Raw genomic sequence first — 23,452 nt, 5'->3', positions numbered from 1 at the left:
TTTGGTCAAGGCCAAGTACTTGTTCCTCACACAAAATTTGTTGTTTGACCGTTAGAATATGGAAGCAGCTATACCCAATACGGTTTCCTCCATGAAAATCACCCTCAAACTACTAAATGCATACTTTGCCCATTCCTTTTCGCTAGCCCCGACCTTTTCGCCTCGAATCGATTACCGACATACATGCAGATGATACCGTTCCCCCCCCATTTTCTCCCTTTCTCTTGTGGCTTTGGAAACTAGCTACGGCCCGGAACTATCGTAGGTACGAGACAAACATTAAAAGCTAGTGACGATATCGAATTTTAAAATCGTCTCAGACACTACATGTATACAGCAAGACAATTCCATACAGACGGTCATTGTTTGAGTGAATTTCGAATATTTCTAAAGGAAGTATTTATTATGATTACGGTCAAGTATTGATGGAAAAAGCTTGTCTCAAACCAGACTTCGAAAAAAAAAAGTGCATATAGACGCACTGAAGTAAATGTATAGCCCAAGCCACTATAAGGATTAACGCCATCCTATATATATACAGATGGGGCTCAATGATCCCAAAATATCGCGGGGCCAAACTCATTGCATTAAGGTTAATGGGTCAGAAAAGGCTTAGTATTATGGTATGATATTATTTCCTTGAAAAAGGTATACGTAAGAACCGATATGATGACCCACAAAGCTGCAGAGCTATGGATATCAGAAACGGGAAGATTTGGCGGAAGGTTATAAGCTTAAATTACCGAAACGTCCTAGATACTCAAGGCTTGCGGTTTGTGATACCATCCGGCTCGACCCTACTCGAGCTCTCTCCGCGATTAAGGTGTCTTACTCTGTGCAATCAATACCAAACTGAGCGCCCCCATGGGCCCAGCGGACCAAAAACGACTTTGAACACATGGTACGCTCAGTATTATCTATGCTACTACCTGGCTTGAATGTCTCACTTCATCAAACGAAACAGGAAATGATATGTCAGCCTGAATCGAAGTCTAGCAAATTGACTTGTAGTCATTAAGCGATAGACTTCGATACGCCGAAATCCAAATTCTAAGCTTGATGGACTTTCATTTTTTCATTTAGGGATACTTATGCCTACCGAAGAAACTGGTTAACATTAGACGCGAGTAGGAAATCTAGAGACTGAAAGCTAACCGTCAAGTTAAATTTATTTGAGCTCTAGGCTGCGTGGACGCTATTTGGATAACACGATGGGAAACGTGTATGCATACATATCTATACATACGCTAGTCATGGCAAAATTTTGGCGAACGAGCATCGTGTAACGCAGCCTCCCGGGTAAAACGGCAGCACGAGAAATCAGAAAACCTTTGAAGGGATAGACCGCTGGCCTGTGGGGGTGCATACGGGTTCAAAAGGTTCCGTTGTATCAAGGACAGCAATGGATTATGAAAGCAACGAGTTTGCCATATGCATATATGCATATTCCAACTGGAAACATGCGTCAAAACTGGAGGCTGGTAGCTACTAGTCTCGAGGTTTGACTGCTCAGATGTAAAGTTGATTTCGAATTTGTAATAAAAGAAAATACATCTGGTTGGCCAATTAGGAGAAACGTACTAGATCAAATACTACTACTGGCCAGTACTTGCACAACTATTGGTGGGCGGACCTTTCATGAATTCAAGGAATATTTAAAGGGCTGAAACCCAAGTCTAATTATTTCTTTCGGCATTCGAAAGATTAACTAAGAGAACTAGTTTGGGCTCAAGAAACTACAGGTTTTCAAAACTTTACACAACTGCTTTGAGAGTGACAAACTGATAAGATCCCCAGACTGAACCTGCATTAGCAGCAATTGACAATCGCAAGTCCCACGCCACAAAAAGGCTGTTTCCTGACCCTGTACATTGTATTTGGCGCGCGGCGTCAATTGAACAAACACATATGCCGCCGTCATAATTACGAGCATATACCCAACCCCACGTGATGCCAACTTGACAATCTAAGACATCTCCAGCAACGCTCCTGATTGTAGTGCCATCAAGGTACCAAAGCGGCGTTTCAGCTTTAGTATCTGCGAATCCAGTATATATAACGGGATTACTAGAAGGAAATCGCACGAAAGGCTTGAGGTACTTGACTGAATTGTCAGGAAACTTGACTTCAATCTGGAATGGTTTAATAGTCTGTATTGCCACACCGCCAACAGTATTTGTAACAACGTTTACATTTGTTTGGGTTTTGGTAGAAACTGTAGTGTAGATGGTCGAAGTCTCGATGCTAGTTTGAATAGTGGAGAACGATAACGTAGTCGAGATTGTGATTGTCGTTGATGGGGTCACTGTGGGTGATACAATTCCAATGCATTGGCAAGCACTAGAAAACCTAACAGCGCCAGAACATGGTGAAGCATACGCGGGTATAGTTTGGACTTCGTCTCGCTTTCTCAGAGGTGCTTGGACTGTAAGAGTTGTGGTAGGGGCTATGTTGAGAGTAGTTGTAGTGGCTGTATCCACTGATGTTGTGGCTGTAAGCTCGATAGTAGTCGTTTTGGTGATGAAGGTCGTGGAGAAAGAAGTTTCAGAGAAACTCAGTGTATCCGTGTAGGTTCTACACTCATGTAAGTATTATGTTAGTATGTCGATATCCGTTGCGTCATTCATTCTCGGCCCACCATAGTACCGGCGCTGGCGTCGCAATCTAGACTTACACAGTAGGGATAGCAAAGAAAGAAGCACAATCCACACTTGCAGAGGCAAGCCGCGAAGTCGCACGGATGGCTAATCATTGACACAAACATAATACGTTAGTCAGATATTTTTGGAGATAGTCCGGGTGATAGAGAAATCCCAATAGGAGTGCTTATACCTCGCAAGCAGTTGTCAGCATTGCATCCAGCGGATACAAGAGCGACGAAGCTCGATCCGACAATAAAAGACTTCAAAAGCATGTCGGTCAAATCTTTTGGAGTTTTGCTACTCGATCGTTTCGTTCCTGTACGTCTTTGGCAGTCGATCGTCGTGGAAATCTAGGTCCTTGCAGGAACGTTCCAATGGACTGGTGCACATTCTTCTAGCTATATAGTACCTGTACCTTAGCCCCGAATCCAGGCTACCTGTACCTGTACTTGCTTTACCCCTATCCAGGCCTTCGGATACTTGTGCATGCTCTAGATTCTAGGGCTGAGTTTGCGCGCTGGTTTCTAGTCCAGCTAGTCAAACTTCCTTCCCAGCACCCATTTGAATTAATTTGGTTGAATACCAGCGGCTACCTTTATTACACCTATCATTGCGCTGTTAGCTGGCCATGTGAACTAGGCCCTGCCGGGCTTATGAAGGTTTGCCCGCCACTAGCTGTGACCCAACATTCGTGCATACAACATGTACCATACATGAATATTCGAACATACATAGTCCCGAAAACAGAGTTTGACAGCCAAGCAGCTGAGTGGCTTTCTAGTTGATGAAATTGTGCATATTGATTTCGATTCTGGTTGCCAGATCCGTACCCGGTTTAGATTGGCGTCCAATTTGAGGTTACCTGGCACTTGGCTAACGGGTTGTGCGGCTGACAGGTATTCATACCTGCATGAAAGTTAAAATTTGGCTGCTGTTCAAGTACCTCATTGGTGTTCGCTGGCTCTAAAATGCAAGTTCCAACAAAGCTGAAGCGCCACCAACTCACGATACATCAGATTTACATAGTAGTGATTACCAGTTCGCGATTTCGGAGCCCTTGGTGGAGCCAGTCGTATATACTCCATACACCGCGCTGATCTTGAGCTAGCGCCGCGGCGCCGACCAGCTTAGCTTAGCTAGATGAATGTCTGAGCGCATGATGAAAATTTTGCGTTGTGTATAGCACCACCTTAGTGTGATGCATGCGCCATGACGGTGATGTCTAGAAACGAGACCGGCCATGACCGAATGTGCTAATTAGCGCTTCGCCTTAAGGCCGCCCCGAGGATACTGCAGCTGATGTGTTTCGTTTTGAGTCTCCAACACTGCGCATTCGGTTCTCGTTGATATTCTTCGACAACTCTATGTGTTGTTAACTGTTGTATTTTCTGTTTAGGAAAAGTGGCTTGTGTGGCTTGTGTGGCCCGAGTGTGGCTGATGAACCTCGACACACGACCGCCAACGCGGCTTCCGTTCTGTGCTTTGCTTCGAATCTGCTACCACATCTGAAGTTCAACTTCACTATACGTCAATCTCGACGAACAAAAGCGTGCGTGCGCCGTCGCTTTCGAAGACCGTAATATCCTCGAGGTCTCGATTACTTTCTCCAGCATGTGGTTTTTATTAGCTGTTTAACCCGCAGTAGTTGAAGACCCCGCCCCCACTTGACGTCGCCGAGTCGTACTGGCCTACTAGAACCATGGGCTCCCTAGACACGCTACTTCCATTAATAACTCTGACATCTATAATACTAACCGCCGCCATATTATGCCTTCCTTCACGAAATACACATTCGCATACGCAAGGGAAAGAAAAGAAGGGTCGGGTTGCTGTTTTGGTTCTTGGTGATATCGGCCGAAGCCCTCGCATGCAGTACCATGCCTTATCACTTGCTGCCAACGGCTGGGCTGTGGATCTAATCGGATACGACGGTAAGTTCAATTCTAACTGCTTAGGATTTTTAGTTATTTCAGTTGGTACTGATAACTCGATATACAGAGTCTACGCCTCGTCCAGAAATTCTATCGTCTCCCAACATCAGAATAATCCCCCTCCCGCCTCCGCCCCCTGTACTCGGGGTCTCCTCGAAAGCTCTATTCCCGATAATCGCTCCGTTTAAGGTTCTTTTCCAGCTTTCGGCTTTGTTTTATCTTCTTTTCTACATCATTCGCCCACCTTCCTACATATTGGTCCAAAACCCGCCTTCGATACCGACGCTTATCGTAGCTCGTATCACTGCTTTTGTCCGAAATTCGCGGTTAGTAATTGACTGGCACAACTTTGGATATTCAATTCTGGCGTTGAAATTGGGGGACGACCATCCACTCGTCAAGATATCGAAATGGTACGAAACAAAATTCGGAAATTCGGCATACGCCAATTTTACGGTTACAGACCAAATGAGAAAAGTGCTACGGCAAGACTGGGGTATCACGTATGTAGCAATATCCAAAAAAAAATCGTCTTGTAGACATTCTTAGCATGGCTCTTACAATTGTGTATCGGGTAGCACACCGATTCTCGCACTCCATGATCGCCCCCCGACCATCTTCCAGCCACTCGATCACAAGCAGCGCGACGCTTTTCTCTCTACTCACCGTCTAACGGCGCAAAATGTGCCATTCGACAATACAAAATTACTTATTTCGTCCACTTCTTGGACACCAGATGAGGATTTTTCTATTCTCTTTGCCGCTCTCCAATACTACACAACCACTGCAAAAAAATCACCATCATCAGCAAAACTGCCTAACATCCTTGCAGTCATCACGGGGAAGGGCCCTCTATTAAAACACTACGAACCATTAATAAACGAGTTGAACGAGTCAAAATCATGCGTTACCATCCGGACGGCGTTTCTACCAGCAGAGGAGTACCCAAAACTCCTTGCAAGTGCAGATTTAGGCGTATGCCTACATACGTCGTCCTCCGGTGTAGACCTACCCATGAAGGTTGTGGATATGTTTGGTGTAGGCATACCGGTTGCCGCCGTTAAGTTCGAGGCTATAGGCGAGTTAGTCAAGGATGGTATTAATGGTGTTGTCTTTGAGGCTGGAGTAAACCCAGGACAAACAAAAGGAGAGGAGCTCGGAGAGACCCTTGTGAGGTTATTTGGGGATAGTAATGAATTAGAAGTTTTGAAAGAGGGAGCGATGAAAGAGGTTGAAAGGCGCTGGGAGGGCGAGTGGGATGAGATTGCAAAGGGAGTATTCGAAGGCAAGGCGAAATCGCAATGAGGGTTCCAAGGACATTTACTTTAGTATATTCCTATTTGTGCTTCGAGCGGGGCTTATGAATAATCATTGGGAAATGATACATCCGCACCGATTTATAAGATTCGGAAATTCAAATTCCATATCTCAGTCTCGGCTACAAGTGAAGGGCGTATGTTTGGAAGAATAGCACGGTAAGATAGATATTTAACAAATTTTTCGAACATTCATCATCAACATTAACATGCTGCCAGGCACCCTTTTTAAGTTCATAAGCCTTGGGAGGATATCCTATTTATTCCTGTGCCCGGACAGGGAGGATCAGCTTCAGCTGCGGCATAGGACTAAGTACCAGAATTTTCTTGAGAACCCTTTACGGCCAAGAGCCAGGGATAGCCCAACCCATATGCATCCATAATTGAGACCTTGAAGGGCTTCAGTCGTCTGTGTCCGGTTTTTATATTCTCGTAAACAGAAGACAGACAGGCATGCGCCTCAATAATATCTTTCTCTTGCTCTCTAAGCGCACGTTCCTCTGATCCTGTTAAAGCATCAAGTGCAACTATTTCAGCTGGTCGGAGAAGCCTCTGGCTTTTCAAACAGCTCATTAATTTCAAAAGAGCTGCAACTGTCTCTTTATGTGCTTCCCCAAATCTTTCTTCTTTCAATTTAACCACATCGAACTGCAGCTCTGCAGCTTCAGCCCAGCTGCCCTTTTCCATTTGGATCGTTGCAAGCTTGTCGAGCGCATCGGCCTTGTGTTCAGCAGCTACCCGATGGCCCAGATAAGCAGCAGCCACTTGTTCTTGCCCCGACTCTGCCTTCGCAATATCTCCCCGCTTCCTACTACAGTCTGCGAGACATTCCAATATATCCAGTCTATTTGGGGCGCGCGGACCGTAGAACTCTTCGCATACTGAAGCAAGACGATTATATAACTCCTCGGCTTTGTCGAGATCACCGGCGGCGCGGAAACTCGAGGCGAGAATTTTATTTAGCTGAATTGATATAGGATGATCCTCGCCGAAATGCGCATTAGCAGCATGGGCTATGGGGCTATAGGCCGCTTGCACGTCCTCTAGCTTCTCAGTTGCCAGGTAATGATCAACGTGTTGGATGAATTCAATCTTGCCATCCAATTTCTTGAACATAAACATGTCGGCTTGTTTATCCTCGCGGATGAGTCCGATCTCGTGGTTCAGACTTCCCCTTGACTTTCCAGATTTTGTGAGGTAGGACGTGACCTGCTCTGCATCAGGGGCAGTGCCAAAGCCCATTTCGTAGCAAAATGCAAGTTGATATGCGGCCTTGGAGTGGTCTGCCTGTTGAACACGCTCGTCGGAAGTCCTTCTCTTCAGAGTCTCGAATATGTGTTTCCAGATACGGTAGTCTCCATAGACTAGCTGTCTGAAACTTCTGTAGATCTATATAGCATTGCACATGAATAAAGATTTATGAAGTTTTTGGGAAGAAAGTGATGGGGAAACATCGAAGGGATGAGCTTCCTTGCAAGCCACGTACCAAGAAATGAGACCCTTTAGTCTTAGTTATGTCAGGATACAAGTCCGGGTTCGTATAATACCCCCTTGAAAGAGGGCTGGTATAAATGTTCACGGGGTGATATGGGTTCCAATAGTTGTAAGGATTTTGGAAAGCAGCCCGGTGGCCCTGGTAGGCCTCACGGACCGCATTAGGATCAAAGTTTTTATGATTCACATCCGGTACAATCAATGAAGCATGCTGCTGATAAATGACCCATCGGTCGTAGTCGCTGTATCCACCGTTTTCGAATTGTGCGGGACTAAAGAAGATCTTTTAGAAACTCAAAAGTTATTCGAGGGACTCCAGAAACTTCCTTACGCCAGAGTTGTGAATTTTTTTACGAGTTCTTTCCAGTCAACAGACCTCGTGGCTGGGTTTTCTGCCAATGTCAACTTAAAAAATTCCTTGATATTGTTGACTTCATGTGGCTCGAGCCCATCCTGCTTGTCTACCACTGTCGAGGTAATTTCTTGTAATCGTTCATCGCGCTTCCACTCCGGATCAGCAACCGGTCTCCCCACATCAACTCCGAGTTCAAGGAGTCGATCGTTAAATAGGAGCCATAGGCCCACCAGGCTAAGGGAGTATACGTCTGTAAGCTTTGCTTCCTGAAGGGGAAATGTCGATGAAAATTCTGTCACTTCAGGGGCGTTCCATGGCCTTGAAATAGGAACTCGGATGCCATCTTTTGTTTCTTCATTGACCTGCTTTTCGTGCAAGCTCGAATATCCAAAATCTCCTATTTTTGCAATATATTTAACAGCACTAGAATCGTTCTCTTCCGATTCCCGTTCGAAGATCAAAACATTCATCGGCTTGATGTCACCATGCACGACGTCTATTTCGTGCAAGGCAGTGATACCAACTGCAATGTCGTCAAAAAGCTTCATTCTCGCCTTGAAATCGATGGATGCTCCCGCTTCAGTTTTCATAAACTGTTTCAGATCCCCATGATCTGACTTCTGGAAAACCAGGCTTGGCCAGATAGGTTCCAGGGATGATATAACGTCCCAAGAGATGCCCGCCAACTTGACGATATTAGGATGGCCGCGGATGTCATCGTGCCCCAGGATCGAAATCTCGGAGACCAAGGCTTTATAAGCATACTGTTCATCAACTCCTCGATAGATTCGCTTGAAGACATAGCTCAGCTTTTTATCGAAGAGAGATTGCTGTATATTAGCTGTACCTCCTGCACCAACTCTGCCCAGGTCTGGCTGCCAAGTCGTAGGCAAAATATCAACTTCGTTTACTTGGACCATTGCGAGGAACGAAAGTAAGTCGTGATCGGTTTCACCGGCAACGGAAGAAGTCCTCGAACCGAGTGAACCGGAGCTTGCATTTGTGTCACCAAAAAGTCCTCGACGGTCAAAGAAGCTGGTCGCCCCACCGGTACCGGGCGTGCCAGTATAATTGTACATGGAATACATGCCATTCATTGTTGGCAGTTTTAGCTATTGAATATCTTTGTTCTAGCAGGTATAGTTACCATCAAGAAATGTTAGTCCGATGCAAAGTAATTTTCTAGCCAAAAACATTCAAAGGTACTAGCATGTTTGGCGATTAACGGATCGATCGATTGAACGTAACTCGAGCCATGCATGTATCGATATCGACCATTTTGTACAGGTGATTAAATCAAATCAGGTATGCCATCTGCCTCCAAAAAGCCAATAAAACTAAGCGCCCAAAAAGAAGAAGCAAAGATGGGACATTGTATTCTCACAGTTAGGACAAAAGACTTACGTTGAATACAGTTGCGATTCAATTCGCTCCAGATGTCTTGAAAAGGTATTTCTCGCTTTTTCCACGGTTGATCAACGCAATTGAGGAGTCTAGTCTGGCGATGGGAAAAGATGACGATCTAGCTCTAGTAACGAGACTAGGTAGATCTACCTAATATATAGTGTACCCGTACTAGCTTATTAGTATTGCAACCGATATATCGATATCCGGGCAAGCCTTTATATGGTTACGTTCGAGTTAGAATATTTTATCTACACACCAAATACAAATAGTACCAATACGTAATAATACCTACTAGCTAAAATTCATAATCCAAGAAAAGGAGAAGAAGGGCCAGCCGAAAGACTAGCTATTCAATATTCACAATGTCCTACAATATTAGCTGGCAATTAATATTAATGTAATGCAATGCTGCGTGTTGATTTTTGAGGGATCCTGCTTCGCTGATTCGATTTGCTAATATCTAGATCTAATGAGGGGCTCGAAGTCTTAAACCACAGCTTTAGTACACCTCATCACTCATCCCATTCTGGCCTGGATATGGTTGGCAAACCGCCCCACGGCTTGCCTGCAGATATGGGGCGCCGGGCGAACCGCTGATCTGCCGTTGTCTCGAGCAAATGTTGCAGATTCGAGTCACCAACACATTTTAACCTTCCTTGGAGTCTCGGCCTTTTCTTTGAATCCTTAGCAGTAGTACGTATGTGCGTACATGTACCTTCTCTAGGATTTAAATATTTAGGACACGTTAATAAGAATGCTGCTATTATATGCTTGAAAGCCCATATTATAGCCTTACTTAAGTAATTTTAGGAAGAAATCTCCCCTCCTTTTTCCTGTTATCCCTGAGCATAGGCTGAGTTCCGAGCAGTGGACACAACTCAAGGATAACTTGAGGATCCTCGGTATCAACTTTCTGAGGGTTTGTGCATATTTATGCATGTATGCATGACGATATCTACATCACCCGAAGGATCCAGCTATTCAGAAACAAACTACTGACCTGATATGCACAGTTTTTCAGCAAGCCCGAGGATAAGTTGAACCCTTGTCAAAGTTGCGGAATACTTGTGCATGATTCCCTATTTTTTATTTTTATTTTTTATTTTTTTATTTCTTGTTCAAATGGGGAATTGCCGCCCCGTTTGAATCGTCGAGGCAGCTGTGCGGGGATGAGATGAGCGGATTCGATGGCGGGGGCTGTGTTGGCTGCTACGTCTTCCTCCAACAGCAATACGCCTTTGTAGGCTTTCTTGATTAGTCAGGGAAATATATCCTTGGATCCTAACGGTGTTAAGAACTGGCTATAAATCATCCAACATCTAATCCAAGAACTTTTTTATTCTTCACTATCAAATCACTATCATACTACGATTTAACTCGACTTACCTATTTCCTACATTCCGAACCTTTCCATCATAATTTTGTTCACATTTTCGACTTAAAGCTCATACAGAAGCCACAACCGTATCTTATTTTTCTTAACGCTCCCAAGATACTTATAAGATATACACATATATATACATATATCTCAAGAATTAAATCATCAACATGGGCGGTTATTATCCAGGGCTTGATCCTTATGGATATGGATATGGGTATGGGTATGGGTATGGGTATCCAGTGACATCCCCACCGTCGCCCCCGAGCTCCAAGACAGACGGCAAGAAGAATACAAATTCTGGTAGCAAGAAAAGCTCTACTAGTACAACTCCCAAAGACCATAAGAAATCTAGTACAAAAACCTCTAGTGGGGGCGGATCTGGACATGGATCCAGCAGCGGCCACAAAAGCCACGGATCTAGCCACGGCCATAAAAGCCATGGGTCTAGCCATGGACACAAAAGCCATGGATCTAGTCATGGACATAGTAGCCATGGGTCTAGTCACGGGCATAGTAGCCACGGATCCAGTCATGGCCATAGCCATAGCCACAGTCACGGCCATAGCCATGGACATCACGGCCATAGTTCGGGATCAAGTTCCAGTTATACACCAGCCAGAACTAGCGGTGGTGGCGGCTCCGGAAACCTATGCGGCAATCCCCAATGCGGTGCTAGCTTTATTTGCACGGCAGACTACAATCGTCGAGTTCAACCAATGGGCTATCCAGGTGTAACTTCACAGCCTCCTCAGACTGGAGGATGGGGTTACGGATATGGTGGTTGCTAAAAAACAATCTTCGAATTTATTTTTGTCAGGAAACACTGTTAAGAATACATTTTATTTACAGTCATTCATTTGTATTTTCTTGCTACGTATCCGTCTTCTCCGTTCTGGAATATCGATCGCTTATTTGGGTCTTCAATTATGTACAATGAGAAGGGTGGTTTTTTCGAGTATTTTGTTGCTTTTTTCTCTCTCTCTCTTTTTTTTTTCTGATAAATTCATGTTCCTCTCAGTTATAATTGTTCTTGTAAACTGCCATAGTTTTAAGATTATTGTCGCATTAGAGCTAAACTATTTATGCCTACCAAAGCAAATTCGATTCATATATATTGACAGCGAGGAATTTTATATTTCACAAGTCAATTTCTGGTCATAAAAACTCACAATATCTAGGAAATAAATAATATAAGTGACGTAAAATCAATAATTATAAATATTCCCTAGGAAAGTTTGAAGTCCCCATGACGTGCCAACATAAGTGTATTTGCTAGTGAGGATACTCAATCCCTAGGATATTTACCAGCCAGATTTTTTAAGTGCAAAATATTACCAACGTACGTTGCAACGACCACCATTCATACGTTTTTAGGGGCTCTCGCTCTTATCAATAACAATATAGTTACTTACCTGTAGGCTCGAATTGAACGCATATTATGTAGTATCTTAAAAAGAATTTGGGGGTTCGGATATTTGCCCATGGCGACGCCAAGCCATGTGGCGGTTTCCAATCCACACGATGTCAACAGCCTCAGTTCAGCTCTGTTTGGCTGAATTAAATTCAAAAACACACCATGGTGAATCGATGTCGCGATGACCTCTCTAACCGTAAACCACACTAAGTGAGGTGAGTGTTTCTAAGGGGCCGACCATTTTTCGAGTAAAAATCAAGTCTAGAAGTCTCGGCTACCCAGAACGTCTCGGGATGTCCCTCCAGCTCCTCGTTGCATTCGGAGTTCTCATTGCCAGCCGATCCAACCTTTCAGCCGCTCAAACGATAGATCCCGACTCTGTTTCGCCAATAATCCGCGATGGATGGTGCACCAGCCAACAAAACGTCTGCGAGACGCTATGCGGGAATTTCGATAACGTAAGGCTTAATACTTGCATCCTTACAAATTTCTTAGTGCAATGCCAGTGCGACGAAACATTTCTGCAGCCAGACACTCAGCTCTATAAGGGCTCACTAGCGTATTTCATATGCTTGGAATATATCAGGCAGTGCGTTGCAGGTAAGTTTAAATTTACTATCTGTCGAAACTTGGGGGCCCTTCTTTTTTCGTCCAGAGCATGCCCTCCATGATATTATTTATAGCTGTTAGTGTTCCGATATATCGGTCTAGTAGTCTTAGAGGATTGCGAAGATCGGATCAAAAGTCGTGTATTACTATAGCGATTAGCTTACGTCCTTGTGGCATATTAATATTCGACCAAGCATACCTTTCATGAAATATTAGTAGAAAGTAACCCGGAACATATATACAGGAAATTCGAGCAGTCCAGAGAACCAAGCAGAGTGCAGATCCGCATATGCGTGCCCTAGCCTCGATGTTTCAGCTGCAGGGCAAACATCGAACGACCCCGAAGTTTCCCAAACTCCGAATCCCCCTCCGTCACCTGTCCCTTCGCCAACTTCGCCCCTAACTTCGTCCATAACTTCGGAACCGCAGACTACAGGGACCGGGGAAACTTCAGGGCCGAGCGGTTCGTCGACGATCACCGAACAAAACTCGTCAGCTCGTACCACCACGCCTAGGCCTACAAGCCGAAGCACCGATACTACTTTACCGACCGATAAGATTGATGGGCCGCCGAATACGGAGGGCAGTACGCCAACGAAGAGCTCAGATTCTCCGCTAGATTCTAACTCTCCTACACCCGGAAGTGAAAGTAAAGGTTTAGGAACCCCAGCAATAGTTGGCATAGCTGTGGGCATTGGAGTCTCCGTATTATTGTTGGCTGTGTTTGTTGCTTACCGACTGGGGAGTAGAAGAAACTATCCCCCTGTTCCCGTAGTGCCTCACTCTGCATTTGACAAGGAATATGGTGGGAACGAATATCCTGGCGGTGGAAATGACCCGGGTATCGGGTTTGGGAATGAAGTCGGGGGCATTTCCCGGAACAACGATACGACAACTAGAACATAGAACCTTAATCAATAGAAGCTTTATCAAGCAAGTATTATCTTTGCACCACCGATCTAGTTAAAATACAATCTAGTTTCGGTGCGCTAGTGCATGCTTCGTTTAGTTCATGTATGCACCAGGCCTGGATTTGTCTCGCCAACCCTCGCCCAGTACATATATATACTGTCGTAAAATACCACACGAGGTTTGCGTTGTCACAGTCGGGCCCGTGTTAGTCCCAGGTTAACACATTCATGTTGTTATCCGTTGTTGCAGTTATAGCGTTAGAGTCACGTAAGGGCGCCGCAGCTGCGGTGTGCCCCACATTCAAAGGAGTCGAGTCACGTCTGGTTCCTATCAATATTAATGTTATCTAAACCAAAACTCCCATCTTTCAAAACTAAGCCGGCGCCGGCTATACGAAAATAACTACAATAATGGAACGGTTTCCGCAAGAGATATTTCAGCAGGTTATCAATGAAGTAGTCAAAAAAGAAGGACTTTGGAGTTCCCTTATCCTAAGGCGGGTAAGCCGAAGTTGGGATAGAACCGTACTCCGGGCGATTTGTATTGAAGGAGCTCTAGACCCTCTTTCAAACTATGGCCGTAGTGATGGGAGTCTCCAACGTCCTCTAGAAAATTCATACCATCGATGCTTTCCTCACATGCTCCAAAGGCCTCCGCATTGGCATATCGTCCCAATCCTAGAGACATTAGCTTTGTCGTCGACGCGATATGTCTTAAACGCTGCTTCACTTGCTATTCGACGGGCAGTTGATTGGATTGAGCAGAACTTTCAGGAGGAGTTTCCCAACCGTTCTTTCAATACTAGAATGCTCTCCGAGATTATCGTGATTATAGACAAAGACCTATGGCTGTGGAGTTTGTTCGAGCGAGCGGGATATAAGCCCATAGAAATGTGCGAGAAGGATGGAGAAATGGTCCTTCGCCGGTCCGCTGACCTCGTAATGGGTCTCGCAGTGTATACAGGTGATATCCAATTGTACCGCAGCGTACGGGAGCGTATTCCGAACTGCCAGGATGCCATTGTAGCTACTACAATGGTCGCCGCATATCGTGGGAATGAAGACATATTGAAAGAAATGCTGGACATCGCGAAACGGACGAAAACCAAATTCCCCCATCTGGGGAAGACCTCAACTGGGTACTTGCGTGCCCCGCACTGGTGTGAAATTTTCGAAACCTCGATCACATATAACGTTAATTCGATACACGGCGGAATTGCTATTATTCGACAGTTGGCAATCGCCGGGCACGCTGAAATTTTACGCCAGGCTATTGGGGATCAACCGTGGTGGAAGCATTTGACTTTCGCAGTCCAAGAAGCAATGTGTCTTACACAGGATTTGGATACTTTGAAGGTTCTCTGGGACGCTCTTAGTGAAATACCCGACGATCGTCTCATAAAACTGGCCGCAATGCAAAGGGCTGCATTGGTCGCGGTGGTTTTTGGTAACACTGAAATTGTTGCGTATTTGCTTTCACAAGGTCTCAAACCTGAGGAGCCTATCGATCACGCTGTTGATACACTGACAGGAGGAGTGATGCGATCGCCGGCAAAGGAGTCAATCATGATGACGGCAGTAAAGTATGGGAGAAAGGACGTCGTCAAACTTCTACTCGATCATGGCGTTCACCCAGACACCTCGGCAAGGTCGATCAGTCAAACTTCAGAGAGTGCAGTGGCACTCGCTGTCACGGCGGGGCGAACAGATATTCAAGAACTCTTCTCGCAATACGGCCACTGTTTACACCCTGCTTAATGGACTTTTGTCCACCTCGTTTGGAAGTGGTGCTCGTGGCCCTGTATCTTACTTCAACCCAATGCTCTTCAATCGCGATTTACAAGAACCCGATCCCGCTTCATCAGGCTACATGTACAGATAAGCCAACTCCAATAGAGCTACCGAAATCATAATTCAACGGCATAGTCTCAAACATTGCCAATTTTTCGCCAATGGGGTGATCAATTGAAGCTGTCTTTTGAAAGTCTACAACTCAAGACGGGGTCTGGAACGTGGAAACGACATGACACCCTTGTTCCATCCCACCTCCCATTAAATAGACTAGTTTTGCGGCATATCGCAACCCTTCGCACTGAGGAATCTGAGTCACAAATTATCAAACTTTCCAACCTACTGTCTGTCTAACCAAGTGAGGCAATTTCATCACCGATCCGCAGGTCTCTTCAGGTGTGCGCATGTCAGGGGTAAATCCTTCCATCGATACGATAACTGGTACTAGCCCCAAAATCTACCTGCCTGGATGAAAGTCTCCTGCGTCGGGGTAGTTTTCTTATCATCAAAACCCTCCAAAATTCTTGCCAAGGGGATATTGGTACCTGGAGGGATTATAGAATTCTATTTTCGGGTGCAGAAGAAATATTCATGACGCTACGGAACTGTGTAGGCATGAACCGTGCCACGAGCAAACTACGGGTACGGAAAGCGGGAGGAAATGAATGCTGGGGTCGATGTATTCCATTATCCCGGCATCTCAACCATGACCAGTAGTTAGGCATTTTTCCGCAGCCATCGGAGGCGAAATTACTGAGAGACAAGAAGAAATGAAAGTGTTCCTGACTAGCGTGGTCACCGAGACATCGCCTTATGAGCTTCGCGAAACAAATATTTCTTGGCGGAAACATGATATTTCGAGGGATGAGAGAGTGGATTCTCAATATTCGGCTTTTCTTTCAAGCATTCTCGAGCTTCGTTCCCAAAGAAAGCATGTCTCGCCAAAACCAGTTCTTTGGGTGGGCAGGAAAGTGGCGGCTAAAAGGCAAGGATCAGAGGAAGTTTGAGGTCAAGCCCCTGACCGCGACCGTGGACTTGGGCTTAATCTTACTCGATCGCCGGGACCGTTCGGGCTTGTATCCGTGGGCAGGGATCACAAGCCCTGTGTGCGAATAGTATTCTGAATCTTTGGATGAGCAGTCCAGCTCCCAAACAAAGAAAACTTTTGAACAGAAACGAATCTATCAGATGCCTCAAAATTTCAGGAATGTTATGTTTGAACCTCGTCACTAGTATTTTTTTACCGACTAAACGGCTCTGAATGTTTGGGGATACCCATGAGCTCAGTAATCGAATACAATTGGAAGTCTGCAACAGTTCGCCCCACCTTTTCCATAATTATTTCTAGAAAACTTTTCCTACTAGGATGAGGGGCTATAGCTCGATTTATCCCACTGGTCCTCCATACGGCGGAGATTTCGAGGGGTGGTGGCATGGTGGTGGCATGCAACCGTTATGTGAAGATGTCTGACTTCAATCTATATATAAAGTCAACGTCCAGCGTCTCCTAGCTCCTAGACCTAGATTAGTTTGTATTCATAATATGCTCTTGGGCTGCAAAGTATATATCATTACCAAATATTTAATCTTTGATTACCTTCACTCCCTTTCATACGGTCTTTACATTCTCCTCGTTAACTTTGGTTTTCAATCTAACCTCCTTGGTTAAATTTAAGCCTTTTTATCGAAGGGCAGAAACCCCGGCAGCGGCTTACACTTACATTCCAAAGGCCTACAATAAGCTTCTAAGATAAAAAAAAAACTAGGCTTACTATACTGAGGTCTATCTTTTGAGGTTTTCTGCTGTATTTAATTATTCGATATGGCACCAGTTGAGGTTACAAGAATAGATCCTCCGTCCCCTCCTCGCCCGCCCAACCCACCTCCACCTAGTCCTGAGACCAAGAAATATACTTCTCTCTCGACGGTCCAGTCCCGAAGCCGACAAGATCCGCCATCTCCACCTCGTGCGCCACCACCGAGTCCCACAAAAGCCATGATTAGTAGACCTACGACCCCGACTTCGCAATCGAGTTCCGAATCGTCTGATTCTTTTCCAAGGCTTGTCGAGTTGACAATGACTCTGGGCGATGTTCTCGACCTTACCCCGATCCAAACAAGTAGACGGGACAGTTATTTATATTGCGAAGATGATATGTCTGTCCCTGGGTCACCACCACCCCTTGAATTTTCGACGCCAAAACCGAAACCAAACTGTAAAAGGCGAGCGGAGGACCCGAAAGACTACGAAATTTTTGGTCCTTGCTTAACTGAAACCTCTGCATCAGACTACAAACGGCGTAAAGCGATGTAAGTCTACTCACTAGCCAAAAAATCATCTTAATCTCAGTATACAAGGGTATGAACTAACATTCTTCAAAATAGCGACCTTGGCGACAATATTATTTTCCTACCGTCAGATCCTCCTAACAGTCGAACCCAGAATAAAGATTTCTTTAGTTCCCTCTTCTCAAGTGGCCAGCTACACGATACAGGATTGCTACATGAACATATCCACGGTGTTCAGAGCTGTGCATAGTATAACCCAACGAGACCAGTAAAACCTCACTCACGGTTCACTACCCACGGTCAGCGACCCTCGCTCGATCAGCCGGCTTCCACCTAGTTTTTCGCACCCTGTAGATCCTCGGCGCCAGCGGCTAAAATTTTTCTCGGTATAATTTCTGCTGAATGGATTTTCCTTCTTTTGGTCATTTTACGCAACTTTTATAGACGTCCCTAGCTCGTTTCCATATATTTCCTATTTAGCAAGCGTTGTTGTCTGGGCATGTTGTTTCTTTATACCCTCCTTTCCTCGTCGCCGGCGTCCTGCAACTTTTCGGTCAAATATTTCATGATCATATGATCAATAATTTAGATGATACAAGATACCCTATGGACACGGTGCTGCTCTGTAGCAATGTAATATGTGGAAGCAATGGGTGGTTTGTTTTTATCCTTTTAAATGTATATCTTGAGCCAAAGTTCCTATATTTATTTTAAATCTAATACTTTTTAAATTTCGAATTAATTATCGTGCTCAATATAGCCCGGGTATATCTGCGTCCAATTAATTATGCATGGTTGGTAGTCGGTTTCAGGTAGAGTTAAGTTATGGTTAGTTCGGATTCTTGCCGGGGACTCTATATATGTTCTTACATCGGTCCGTTTTTGCATATTTGATAGTATTCTAGGGTCGATGCTACGCGGCCTACCTTCATAAAGTCAATTTACTGTGCTCTTAAAATATTTTCCTTCGATTGAATCAAAAGTTCTAGTACTAGTTAAATTTGCCTCAGCTGTATACATATACCTTAATTTGTATTAATTTCAAGGTTTGATGTATCGATATCTAAATTGAAGATTAAACATTTCTCAGGGTTAAAACGGATCCGTACGGAGCTGTTTCCACGGCCATGTCAAAACCGCTGTCGTCGATAAGCCGAAATTTTTTTCAAAAACGAGGGACTTTAGCATGCCCTTATAATCAAGTATAATATATGATTCGAGCATGTATGCAGGGTGTACCCGGTATACGGTATGCTTGTGTTCGATTCGGTCGACGCTGTAAGTTAACAATGCTTCGTCGACGTCGAACTTGATCAAAAGATCAAAAGATCAGACAAGATATACTGCATTGGTAGCACAACGTTGCACAGCATGGATACCCATAAAGATGATAACACTCCAACACAAAAACAAGCACTTTGCAAGCTGATCAGATACGATCAAGGCAGAGGTGAGCGTCCCCAGACTAGATGCCTGACAGAAAAACTTCAGCTATTATTGGAATATTTATAAGTTGCAAGGGCCACCCCATTAGAGTTCAAGCTTATGAGCTTAGCTCCGGGCGGACCGTCACTAGACCGCGACTTCTCGCTATGAATCGGCCCACTCTAAGCTAAGCAGCTATAACAACGCTAAACCGGACGTGGGCCTCCTGGTGCATATAATTGGCCATACTGAGTTTGGCTATTTGGTTAGATAAGTGGGGGCGATCACAACGAAGATTTTAAGTCGTGGGAAGTTAGCGGTGGGGAGTCGCAGTTATGCCCCTCGTTCCTTCTGCCCCTCGGTACGAAAAAATTATATTCTCCGATGTTATGTATTTGCATATGAGCGATTTCAGCTTCCAAGGGCTTGGAATATTTAACTTGTGTCGACATTCGTCTTTCCAAGCCTGCGAATGTGGATTCTCAAGCTTAACGCCTTGAAAGGTTTCGGTTCAAATCAAAAATCAAGGTATGTATACTGAATAAAAACCTAGCCAAGAGGTGAAACTAATTCAAACTCAGTGACCGATAATTATCTGTCAAAATGGCTCCGGTTTGTAACCCTGTAGGCGAAGAAGAAGAAGAAGAAGCTGGCAAGCGGGTCCCAACACTCTCTGCGAAATACTCTATTTTGGAACGACTCGTACGGGCGTTAATCTCAGAAAAACTTGTGGATCTATCGCAATTCGCAAAAGCCGGCATAGCTTTATCGATACAAACAAGTTTGTGCGGAAGAGTGACAGTTTCACATCCAATATATGCGCATTCCGGAAACCCCGCAGAGATTAAGCAAATCTGCGACCCTCTTGAGTTCCTAGACGAACTCGAAAGAGCCGGTATAGTGCGCAACGACACTAGCTGGACACTCGCACGGAACGAAATTGAAAATAGTTTAAATAGTTTAATCCAAGCACTCGAAGCCGAACAATCCCGTTCAGAAAATCTGCGCTCTTCTTCCCTTCACAAATTTGACCCCCAAACCCCGTTTTCATCCCTCGTCACCGCCCTAACTGAGACCGGTTATGGGAAACATGCGTTGGCGGGCTTTGAACAACTCGTGGTCGATGGCCACCCGCTCACACCAGCCGGGAAAGTTCGAACCGGAATGTCATCTGCTGATGCTGCTCGGTATGGACCAGAATTCGGTTCCAAGTTTGGTCTCAGATTCATTGCTGTCGCAAAAGATTCCGTTGAAGCTGAAGACGGAACCTGTAACGAAATTTCGAGATGTTCGAGGATAAACCCAATACAGGGTACTGGAATCGATGCCTTTAATCGAGCTCTCAACAGCTGTTACCAGGATACTGTTGAATGTTTACGAATGGAACTTATCCAGATGGGGAGGCGTCCAGAGGACTTTGTGGTGGTACCTGTTCATCCGCATCAACTCGACAATGCGATTCCAAAGTTGCATGCCGAGGCTCTGGTTCGCAAGACCATCATTCCTTTGCAAAGTTCTCTGCCTGCGCATCCATTGATGTCATACAGAACCTTTGCCGTCAAGGGTCGAGAAAATAAAGGACTGCACATAAAAACTGCCCTTGAGGTCCAATTAACGGGTGCCATTCGAGGTATTTCATCTGCATCGGCTCGAAACGCTCCTCGAATGTCACGTTTACTAGCTCGGATTATCGCGGGCGATACCGACCTTCAACGAACAGATTCCAGAGGCCGTGAGCTTTTTATCCCTGAGCGTGCTCTAGCTGCTGTCGCTTTTAAAGAAAGCAAGCGAAGTTTAGCAGCAATCCTACGGGACGATATTGAGAATGATATGGCCGAAGATGAGGTTGCTTTGCCAGTCGCATCACTATTCGCTCGCTCTCCTCTTACCGGAAATTCTATTCTTCTTGACTTAGTCACAGAGTTGGGAACTACCGCTTCTGCATGGCTACGTGCAATGACTGAGGTATGCATACCACCATGCCTTATATTCTTATCGCGTTACGGAATTTCTCTGGAACCGCACCCCCAGAATACGGTAATCATACTCCGAAAAGGCTGGCCGAGCCGTATGCACGTCAGAGACTTCGGTGGTGCCCGTATTCTACCTTCTCGCCTTGCGAAACATGGACTCTCGATTGAGCTGGACGCTGCTACTGGGCTTGTGATTACATCATCTTCAGAGGTCGAAGGCACTGACATCCTTCGGGCCAAATTATTCTATCCACTTTTTGGCAACAATCTCGCTGAAGTGATTTCTACTTTAGCGAAAGAGAACAGAGCTCTTGAAGAAGAACTCTGGGGGGTTGTGCGCGCCGTAGTTCGGCGAACAGGGTTATATTTGGGGACGAAGGAGGCCCTGGAGGATGTTAGAGCCTTACTTGAGAATCCATGGCGTCGGAAATGTTTACTTTCCATGCGTCTTGCTGGTGCTGTCACCGATCAACGCTACGTAGATGGTCCAAACCCACTCCGGGCATCCCCAATCAGTCCTCCTAGCCCGTCAACCTTCTGGAACCCTGCGGAACAGAAGATGTTTCAATATCTATCCGAAAACGAGCCCGAACTATGCCTACTATGGCAACAGCAACTCACCGGAGCCCGTCGGTCAATAGAGGAGGATTATCAAGCCTCATTGGCACGTGAAGGGATTCAAGATAGCGTGGAAACTATCCAGGGTGTTAAAGCAGAATGGGAGCAGTTGAGACTTGAGCTAGAAGACTCAGCAACAAATCTCGCACTCTCCAGGGTTCTTGTGAACCTACGTGGGCAACAGTTTAGTGAACGCGCTGGCGCCACCAACCGAGACTTTCTTTCAGTTCTTCTTGACTTATATTCCCCCAGCGATATTACCCTAGAGCTCGACGATTTCGATGCGGAAGGTCATCCGACCCACCCCTGCCGGAGAACCAGACTTCGATTCTCGCCAGCAGACTCACTCGCATTTGCTCCGGATTCAGGGGCCATAGTCTCAGGAAAGATTGTGGCAGTACGACGTGATCAGTTAGTTCTGTCAGAACCAAGTTTCTCAGATGTCTTGCGAAGAAATTATCCATTTATCAATGATGCCGCCTCCGCAGCCTTGTCCCGCCGCGGAAAGAAGCCCGATGAGTTCGAATTAGTACTCGTACATCCTTTCCAATTCGAAACGGTACTCCCACGGATTTACAAAAGCGAGATTAATTTCGGCATCATAGTACCCATTCCCGAGGTAACAATCGCTTGCCGGGCAACATCGTCTACACGAACCCTCGTGTCTACTGCACCCGGGATTCAAGGCAAACGACTATCTTTCAAAACAGCGATAGATGTTCAAATCACATCTACTTGCCGCACGATCTCACATGAGAGTGTTCGAAACGGGCCTTACGTCTCAGCATTACTCACTCGCCTTCTTTCGAGCGAACCGAGAATATCTTGTATTGCAGAGCGAGCAAGTGTCGCTTTTTCGCCTGAAGCGAACTGTACGGCTTCGCGCCAACGGGGATTGTCAATGCTCTTGAGGGATGATGTGGCAGACTATATTAAACCTGGCGAAATCATTATCGGGTGTGCTGGTTTAATTACGAAGTCTCCGATGAGTGGCAAGCCTCTTGTCGTAGAAGTTGTTAATAGTCTAGCTCAGAGTGATAATCATGAATTGACCACCCGCAAGTTTATTGACAAATATGCCGATTTGCTTCTATCTGCAGCGCTTCCACTTCTGTGGAGACATGGTATCGCACTCGAGGCGCATCTACAAAACACCCTGCTTGTCCTCGACGCTTCTCGAAACCCAGTGCGGCTTCTCCTCCGCGACTTCGCTGGCCTTCGGGTAAATCTTGACAAACTAAAGGAGAGCGGTGAAGATATAACTAAGATCCCATGCCCAGAGTCAAGGACCATGTCAGCAGATGACGAGGACATCCACTGCAAGTTTACACATTCAGTTATTTTCACAAATCTGTGTCCCGTGGCCGATGCACTCTCCGAAATCGTTTCTCCTTCACTTCTCTGGGAGGTAATTCGAGCACGAGTTACGAAGGTATATGAAGTGTTTACTAAAGACTTGCCGAAAACTGACACAAGCGTGGAAAACTTTGCCAATGAACATTTCTATCGGTTAACATCGACTCCAGTACTGCCGCAGAAGGCCCTTCTCACGATGAGGGTGTTGGCAAAAACTTCGGGTGGAATGGACTATTACACAATGCAGAGCAACCCACTATATTACGAACCGAAATGAGGTCTTAACGAATTACGAATTCACGAAATGTCCATACAATCGATAGTATACAACCCTTTCATGTTTTGCGATACATTGAATTGTTTCTTGCATTTTTAGCACTGGTTTTCCGGTTTGTATCTAGTTACAATCTGCGTTGCTTTTAAAATCCAACATCCGCTTTGAGCGGCAGCTAAACCAACCTCAACTTTTCCCGACGCTTGCACTTGCTCCGGCTAGTTCTCATCATGCACATCGCATCGTAGGACCGAATCCGCAATGGG

The 23,452-nt window shown here is 45.3% G+C and overlaps 8 protein-coding genes across 8 annotated transcripts; 6 read left to right on the top strand and 2 right to left on the bottom strand.

The window, feature by feature from the left end:
* Window positions 1–1,754: 1,754 nt before the first annotated feature.
* AOL_s00054g165 (uncharacterized protein) lies at window positions 1,755–2,914 on the bottom strand (the record flags this gene model as incomplete). Its single annotated transcript, XM_011121481.1, has 3 exons — window positions 1,755–2,574; window positions 2,675–2,744; window positions 2,833–2,914. 3 exons carry the CDS (start codon window positions 2,912–2,914, stop codon window positions 1,755–1,757), a joined length of 972 nt encoding a protein of 323 aa, XP_011119783.1.
* A 1,427-nt stretch (window positions 2,915–4,341) lies between these two features.
* Window positions 4,342–5,878, top strand: AOL_s00054g164 (uncharacterized protein; the record flags this gene model as incomplete). Its single annotated transcript, XM_011121480.1, has 3 exons — window positions 4,342–4,573; window positions 4,641–5,076; window positions 5,152–5,878. 3 exons carry the CDS (start codon window positions 4,342–4,344, stop codon window positions 5,876–5,878), a joined length of 1,395 nt encoding a protein of 464 aa, XP_011119782.1.
* Window positions 5,879–6,198: 320 nt separating this feature from the next.
* Window positions 6,199–8,835, bottom strand: AOL_s00054g163 (uncharacterized protein; the record flags this gene model as incomplete). Its single annotated transcript, XM_011121479.1, has 3 exons — window positions 6,199–7,278; window positions 7,376–7,655; window positions 7,715–8,835. 3 exons carry the CDS (start codon window positions 8,833–8,835, stop codon window positions 6,199–6,201), a joined length of 2,481 nt encoding a protein of 826 aa, XP_011119781.1.
* A 1,858-nt stretch (window positions 8,836–10,693) lies between these two features.
* On the top strand, window positions 10,694–11,314 carry AOL_s00054g162 (uncharacterized protein; the record flags this gene model as incomplete). The annotated part of the gene is made up of 1 exon (XM_011121478.1): window positions 10,694–11,314. One exon carries the CDS (start codon window positions 10,694–10,696, stop codon window positions 11,312–11,314), a length of 621 nt encoding a protein of 206 aa, XP_011119780.1.
* A 919-nt stretch (window positions 11,315–12,233) lies between these two features.
* Window positions 12,234–13,455, top strand: AOL_s00054g161 (uncharacterized protein; the record flags this gene model as incomplete). Its single annotated transcript, XM_011121477.1, has 2 exons — window positions 12,234–12,540; window positions 12,794–13,455. 2 exons carry the CDS (start codon window positions 12,234–12,236, stop codon window positions 13,453–13,455), a joined length of 969 nt encoding a protein of 322 aa, XP_011119779.1.
* A 644-nt stretch (window positions 13,456–14,099) lies between these two features.
* Window positions 14,100–15,218, top strand: AOL_s00054g160 (uncharacterized protein; the record flags this gene model as incomplete). Its single annotated transcript, XM_011121476.1, has 1 exon — window positions 14,100–15,218. One exon carries the CDS (start codon window positions 14,100–14,102, stop codon window positions 15,216–15,218), a length of 1,119 nt encoding a protein of 372 aa, XP_011119778.1.
* Window positions 15,219–17,073: 1,855 nt separating this feature from the next.
* On the top strand, window positions 17,074–17,790 carry AOL_s00054g159 (uncharacterized protein; the record flags this gene model as incomplete). Its single annotated transcript, XM_011121475.1, has 2 exons — window positions 17,074–17,561; window positions 17,637–17,790. The coding sequence occupies 2 exons, from the start codon at window positions 17,074–17,076 to the stop codon at window positions 17,788–17,790; spliced, it is 642 nt and encodes a 213-aa protein (XP_011119777.1).
* A 1,778-nt stretch (window positions 17,791–19,568) lies between these two features.
* AOL_s00054g158 (uncharacterized protein) lies at window positions 19,569–23,189 on the top strand (the record flags this gene model as incomplete). Its single annotated transcript, XM_011121474.1, has 1 exon — window positions 19,569–23,189. The coding sequence occupies one exon, from the start codon at window positions 19,569–19,571 to the stop codon at window positions 23,187–23,189; it is 3,621 nt and encodes a 1,206-aa protein (XP_011119776.1).
* Window positions 23,190–23,452: the final 263 nt, after the last annotated feature.

Source organism: Orbilia oligospora (genome assembly GCF_000225545.1).
Source record: "Orbilia oligospora ATCC 24927 unplaced genomic scaffold scaffold00054, whole genome shotgun sequence".
In the NCBI taxonomy this organism is placed as follows: Eukaryota; Fungi; Ascomycota; class Orbiliomycetes; order Orbiliales; family Orbiliaceae; genus Orbilia; species Orbilia oligospora.
This window is presented reverse-complemented; position numbering and strand designations above follow the sequence as displayed.